Source organism: Dendroctonus ponderosae, unplaced genomic scaffold (genome assembly GCF_020466585.1).
Source record: "Dendroctonus ponderosae isolate FM_Combo_2020 unplaced genomic scaffold, Dpon_F_20191213v2 Dpon_F_20191213_4, whole genome shotgun sequence".
In the NCBI taxonomy this organism is placed as follows: Eukaryota; Metazoa; Arthropoda; class Insecta; order Coleoptera; family Curculionidae; genus Dendroctonus; species Dendroctonus ponderosae.
The window spans coordinates 276,719-283,540 of NW_026018611.1; the positions used below are offsets into that span (position 1 = coordinate 276,719).

General features: G+C 43.1%; 1 protein-coding gene across 5 annotated transcripts in view; it reads left to right on the plus strand.

Moving 5' to 3' along the window:
- The window catches only part of LOC109543231 (potassium/sodium hyperpolarization-activated cyclic nucleotide-gated channel 4), a 53,911-nt gene extending 47,495 nt beyond the window's left edge, over positions 1-6,416 (plus strand). For 3 of the 5 annotated variants that reach the window (XM_019912837.2, XM_019912840.2, XM_048666175.1), the window contains 16 exons: positions 317-452; positions 923-1,036; positions 1,159-1,301; positions 2,482-2,619; positions 2,670-2,926; positions 2,981-3,122; positions 3,179-3,592; positions 3,663-3,728; positions 4,063-4,230; positions 4,473-4,736; positions 4,785-4,971; positions 5,029-5,107; positions 5,173-5,378; positions 5,428-5,578; positions 5,643-5,829; positions 5,882-6,416. In XM_019912837.2, coding sequence (XP_019768396.2) covers positions 317-452; positions 923-1,036; positions 1,159-1,301; positions 2,482-2,619; positions 2,670-2,926; positions 2,981-3,122; positions 3,179-3,592; positions 3,663-3,728; positions 4,063-4,230; positions 4,473-4,736; positions 4,785-4,971; positions 5,029-5,107; positions 5,173-5,378; positions 5,428-5,578; positions 5,643-5,829; positions 5,882-5,918 — 2,689 coding nt within the window. In that variant the 3' untranslated portion in view covers positions 5,919-6,416. The remainder of the gene's footprint in view (positions 1-316; positions 453-922; positions 1,037-1,158; positions 1,302-2,481; positions 2,620-2,669; positions 2,927-2,980; positions 3,123-3,178; positions 3,593-3,662; positions 3,729-4,062; positions 4,231-4,472; positions 4,737-4,784; positions 4,972-5,028; positions 5,108-5,172; positions 5,379-5,427; positions 5,579-5,642; positions 5,830-5,881) is intronic. The other 2 variants (XM_019912838.2, XM_019912839.2) reach the window with 2 other exon arrangements.
- The last annotated feature ends 406 nt before the right edge of the window (positions 6,417-6,822 follow it).

Below are 6,822 nucleotides of genomic sequence, written 5' to 3' on the forward strand. Positions count from 1 at the left end.
AATTCGCCTATTTAACAAGTCAATGAAGTCTGACGCGATTAGGGAACTATGATGGATTCCAGAGTGTCTCATCCAGCAAGCCAATTTGCATAGTTCAATTGCCAGAACTCGGCAAACTGAAATGGGTCCAGACTAATCAACATTACCTTCTAATCAAATATGCAAAGTATCAAGCGGGAAATTTACACATTATGTAACAACAGGCATCATTTATGGCCCTTTGGGGGCTTATTGTTTATCTAGCAAGTGCATTTACACGCAGAACCGGCAGGAAACTTTAAAATTAAACCACGAAAAACTACTGTTAATTTTTCAGGAGAACCGCTGATGTACGATCGGTAGGGTATTCCGAACTCTTCTCCCTTTCTCGGGAAGATGTGCTCAATGCCATGAAGGACTATCCGGAAGCTCAGGAGATTCTGCAGGCTTTAGGACGAAAGCGCCTGATGGAGGTAAAATCGCCGAATCTTAGACAGCCCTAATTCAATCAAATACATTCAAAACAGTTTCTTCGGTTCAAGCAACCAGGGCTTTAATTTAAAATTCGTTTCCTCTAACATGATTTAAATTGAAAATCCATCGAAACGCTTTCAATTTGAATTTGAGCGCAACGCATTTTTATTCGAGCAAATACTTTGAATGTTGATTTTACGTAAATATGATCGAGTGTATGTGAGGACTCATTTAGAAAACAGCCACTGTTCAAATCGAACTCGGAAACTTGAAAACATCGTCGATTTTCATTGACTAACACTAAATCATCCCTTCATCCATACTGTTAGTTATAGATTTTCGATATTCTTCTATTTCTTTTGCTATAGTTAGTTCTTTCCTATTCCTCTCTTCCGTTTAATTTTCCGAATTTCTGGCGTTGCTTCGTAGTGCCTGGCCAAATTAATGAACACACCGTTCACATCTACAGCTTTTACAGGTTAAAGCTAGCTCGAAACATCCTCCACATCAAAAGAGCGACCATCACCATCACCATGGGCATGACAACAAGGGAATTGTGGACAAAATCAAGAGCGAAGCAAAGGTAAAGATCAGTTTTTTGGTCGATTTCAAACATGTAAATTCTTAATTAAAAAAATCTGATTGGGCAAAATGATTCACATCAAAGCTGGCGATTTACATATTTAATTCGGCTGGTTTCCACAGGGATTAAAAAATGCTTTAAGAAAGTCCCGAACTCATTATCGCCGTTCAGTCGAGAGTTTGGAGTTGCAGCCACTTCAGCCCCCCGGCTTGGGCCCCAGCAACGGCAACGGCGCCTCCAAGGGCACTTTGAAGAGGATGTCGAGGTGAGTTGGAGCGTTGATTACCTCAACTTTTCCACATTAAATTCTGCCTTATTTGTTTCATGTTCGGTCGAAGTTGAGGATTTTTAGTTTAGCCCCCGCAATACATTGGAAGTTGAAAACTTCACCAAAGCCCGAATCATTTGAAACCCTCCTGATTCGTAAGAATCAAGGTTTTTGCTGCATTATTTCAGAGGTTTATCTCCATACCAAAGCAGAGTGCGGAGCTACGATTTTTTTTAAGCAGATGCATACAAAAGTGTGCTTTTCCGGTATAAAAAAAATTAAGCTTTCACTGGGTTTTGTCGTCTTAATTAGCAGCTTTTCTTGGGCTATGAATCCCGAAAGTTTCGTTCAGACTCCAAAGCTCCAAAGTTCTATTGAGAAATATGATTTATACCAGTCTTAGACATTTTGTCCTGATGCCAAAGCTATTTGTTCCCAGTCGGACGATATGCATTTTTTACTCAGAAGCCCTTCAAACAGTGGCTTCACCGGTCTAATTTAAAAAAATCTGAAAATTTATGAAGTTCCTTCTGGATCTTGACTAGTTTCAGTTTTTTTAATGACGACGCTTGGTTCTACAGGTATTCAAAATTCTGTCCAAATTCCGCAGCTGAGTCCCAAGCTATGAATTTTTTAACCAGATGCTTAAAAAAGTGTGGTTTTATCAGCATATAAAAATTATTTAAGCTTTGCATGAGTTTCGATTACTTTCAGCTTTTGACCTGGAAATCTCGCGTTTCTGGGCTACAAATTCAACTAAATGCCGACGCTAAGTTTCAAGGTATGGCTTTTTGAATACATAAGAGGCGGCTTCGCTTTTTAAGCAAAAAATTGCAAAACTCCCCTGAACTCTGAAAATTTTCGAACTCCTTCTGGAACAATCGAAGTTTAGGCTACAAAAATTGAAATGTTCATCCGCATGTCGTAGCTGAGTCCCAAGCAATGGATTCTTGAGCAGAGAGGGTTGGTAAAGTGCGGTTGCTCCCTATTATAAAAAGTTGGTAAAACTCCCCTTAAGCGCTGAATAATTTGATATTTCTTGGGCATAAGAAATAGGAATTTGGTTTCACTCTCGAATCAAAATTCCCAAAACTCCTCCGCCGCTTATAGCGACTACGTCTTACGAATCACCCTGTATATTAATTCACAATTACTTAATGAAAATTGGGGTTTTTAGAGTGAAGTCGCACGACCTGAGCCAGGAACATCCCGAACCGGAAAAGAGCGATAGAAAAGACAGCATTGCTCCTGAGCACGAAAAGCCTTACTCAGTGTCACCTTTGGGTGCGGGGTTGCCACTGTTGCAGCGCCTAATGTATGAAAACCCACTCAGTTCAGAAAAAAATTAAAGATGAAAATTTCCAGGCTCCTAAAGGAGAAGCAAGACAACGAGGAAAAAGGCAAAGGCCATCTACCTCAATCATCCCCGCTCATTTCGCCTCAGTCGATCACTATCCGCTCTCCTCCTCCTATTATAGAGGAGACCTCCCTCACAGAGCCTATCGGGGCGGGGTTGCCCCTCCTGCAGCGGATCCTCATGCTGAAGGCCAAGGAGGAGACAGCGCCCAAAGCAGCCAAAACCGGCGTTGGGGGACACAAGCCACTGCTGCGGAGCATAAAAAGTAACGTAATTTTCCAACTGTTGAGGAAAAACTGGACATTTTTTTGGGATTTAGGCAAAACACCTCCAGTTAGCCAGCCCACATCTCCGCCGCCAGTTAGTGCGCAGCATGTGCCAAGAGCATCGATTTCTGGTCCTACAAAGAATGCCTTAGCAGTTGTTCCAGCCAAGTTGCTTAATAATAAGATATCATTTAGGTACCCCCAAAGTTCCCTTAAAACTCCGGACTTTGGATACATTCTGGATATTCCAGGGATAGAATAAAGTTGCATACAACCGTCAAGGAAAAAGACACCAGCATCAAAGACGCGCTTCTTCAGGACAGCGAACCGCCCGCCTTTGCTGATCTTTTCCACGCAGCATCAACTGTGCCCAACCCGTCCAGTACGCTAAGCGATCACCCTGTACATAGTGGTAGTGAGAATATTAGTGGGAAGTCTAGTGATAGTCGAGTGAAAAGTGACCAGCCGCCCTTGGCCAGCTCGGAGAGTACGGACAGAAATGCCGCCCATTGGTCAAAGTTGAAAAGGGCGGCTATTTCCAAGGACTTGGAGGGACACTTTAATGGAAGCAGGGATTTGTCCGATGCCCCAGCAGCCAAGGAGGCGAATGGTGTGGTCAAAAGATCTTCAGGCCTGGTCCTGACCAGGAAGACCAAACATTACAGGTGAGGGCTAGAGGTTTTTTAAGACTCCCATTCCATGGGAAGATTCTAAATCAATTCCTTCAACTTGAAGATATGTCCATGCGAAACTGCGGGAAGTTTCTTCGCTTCCAGTGGAACCTCACAAATATCGATATGGGTTTGTAAATCTTTGACGCTACTAAACCCCCCATAGACAAATGACTCTGTAGATTTCAAACCCGTTTGCTTTCAATCGCGTAAATTTTGTTTTAGTTTGGTGTTTCCCCTGTTTGCCTAGTAAGCAGTAAAATCGTTGTTTACTTTCTGATAGTTTTCCTTAAATTAGTCTTCTTCTAACTCTAACAAGTCCTTAAGCACTTTGGCTGGCAGGCTCCTGTACAGCACCTTTAAAGGCTTGGAATTTATATCAACATTTCAGGGCTGTTGACAAAGAAAATAAGCTAGTTTATCAGCTTTCGCCTTTGCTAATTTCTTCCACGCTCTTTTTCCAGATCAATAGATGACTTGTCGCCGGAATATGGGCCTTTGCCTTTCGTGAAGAAGCTGAAGATCCTGAACGAGCGCCAGAAGCTCGAAGAGTTGGAAATAGCGATGAAGACACGCAGCTTTTCCTTGGATATTCCGGAGGCGCAAAGCGAAACTAGCGAAGGCCTTACCAGGTATGAAATACACAAGGTTATTCAGGTTATTATTACCAGAGTTCTGCAAGCTGGCGCCCTATCCTCCATTTTCTACCCATAAATCCACTACGCTTGCACAAACTATCGCACCTCAGGGAGCGGCAACAACTCAAAAGCGCAACTCAACACAGTGTTACCCCTGCCTAGTGTGCACCACCTAAACAAAACGTTTTTCCATAAACCCTGAAAGCCCCCAACCGAAAAAACCCACTCAATTGCAGATCGCAGTCAGAGGGATCGTCAGTGCATCAACAAAACCAGCGATCAAACAAACAATTCCTGTCGGCTCCTTTGACGCATTCGCCCCTGCATTCGTCCAACGAATCGAACGAAACACCCGAACGCAGAAACCTGAAGTCAATTTTGAAGAAACTATCGGAAGACTCAAAGGAGAAGGACAAAACGAAGGAGCAGCCACTGGAGGCCACGAAGCCAACCCCGCCCGAACCGAGGCCCCGGAAGATGGATTCCAGCGAGTTTAGAAGGTTAAAACAATTTTTTAAATTCACTTTGAGCCTTAACGGTGTTTTCAGCTTGATGAGGGCGCCCACCATTGAAGGATACGCGGCAAGGCACAGTAAACTATCGAAAAGTGTTACGTTCAATCGCGACACCTTGCAAAGCCCCCCCAATAGTGCCAACACAGTTCTGGGCACGCCCCAGAGCCTATTTCCCTTCATTAATTCTCCTACTGACAATGGGCTGGACATTAAGGAGCGGGTAGGAGCAAGCTTAGTTTTGCCTGCAAACTTTGCCAACTTTGCCCAAATGTTTCAGGAGAAAATCAATGAACTGGAGCGTTGCGGCATTCAACTGGTCCCCAACAAAATGAACAATCAGGTGAAGATTATAAAAAGTGAGTTAACGGGTGCGACTGTACTCTCTGCCCAAGCAACTCTAATATTCTGGGACGTTTTGCAGCTTCCTTGGAAGATGAGCAGCAGTACTTTGCGGACATTCTGCTGGCAATCAAGCAGGTGATGAGCGCCCATTTGCACGACATGCAGCAGAAGTTTCAAGACCGTTTCGACCGGTTGGAGGAGGAACTGAGGAGCAAGAACGACATCATCCTGCAGCTGAAGGCGCATATCTGCGAGCTGGAAGCCATGACTGATGACTCGTTTACGGTGAGTCAATGACTGGTGCATTCAGCAGGCATTCTAAGCTTGTGTTCAGGAGTCAGTGGACACAATCATCAGCAAAGACCCACAGTCCTGGGAGGAACCGACTCACGAAGAAGAGGAGGAGCTGCAGGAGCTGCCCGAGCCTATCAATGCGTGGCCTTCCCGGTCCAACACCATCGTGCTGAATATCGAGTCGACCACAGGTAAAACCTGTTTTAGCTGTGTTCTAATTGATTGTTGGCTGATGTGGGCATTTTGGGTACTTAGATACTGATTCGGATAATGCCGAGGGAGAAACTTCGGAAAACGATCCAACTGATTGCGAGTCTGGAGATGGAGATGAGTACGAAAATTCCAGCTCCAACTGGGAAATTGAGATGCTGGCCGCCCAAATGAGGGACCGAAGAGCCGCCAGTTTGGATCACGGCATCGACCGGCCCCCATTGCGCAACAGGTAAAGTGGCGGCTTTGCCCAAAAACTGTGATCTGAGGGCAAAACTTTGCAGATTTTTGCGCGGCTCCAGCATGGATGGGAACGATTGATATTTGGCATTAAGCCAAGCTAGGACCAAACGAACTTTCCACAGGCCATCCACACCGCAGTACGATGGATGGGTTCTGCTTCTCTACGCGAATCTCAGCTTCAACTAAGTGGAAATTGCCCATAAAGCCGTCTGCCAAGAATGCAAAACTATCAATCCAATCAGGGTTAGTGCGTTTACAGGGCATGTGAAAGTGTTCCAATTTGCTGGAAGGAATTCAATAAGACAATTTGTGATATCAGAAGTGAAGCTTGGGATAATGAAAGCGCTCAAACTCTGCAACAATGAACACTGAAGGTGCATCGTCATTAGTGCCAAAACACTTTATTCCAGATTAGTTGACCAAGCAAAAGTACGTTTTTTCGTTGATGTTTTTTTAACTAGATGTTCATAAGAAAATTCGTATCTATCTATCTATCCTAACTATTCTAAATTCTAATGACTTTCAATTTTGTAATATACTTACTTAGGAGATTAAACTGTTGATTTTCCCATCGAAGTACGTTTTTATATCCGCTTTATACTATCGATACAATCTAAGGGGACATTTTTATTAGGGCTGATTTACTAGTTTCATAAACCGAGCCAAGTTTTCCCAAACGATAAACGCAGCTCTACCATGTAAATTTAGATTTATTAAGCGCCCATTTTAGCATAAGTTTCACCATTCCCAATTGGATTTTTCATCACTTTGGTTATCCAATTTGCAGCCTAAAAATAAATGACAGAAGAAACTAATTCCAATTTAGGACTTACTCTAAGTAGAGTTTATTCTATAGACAAATGACCACACTAGTGACTGTACGAGTAATGAATTGTAGAAAACGGTAAGCTAATAATTATATAGTTCGAAAATTCTGTAATATATATATTATACTGTAAAATTATTAATAAAAGCAGATATT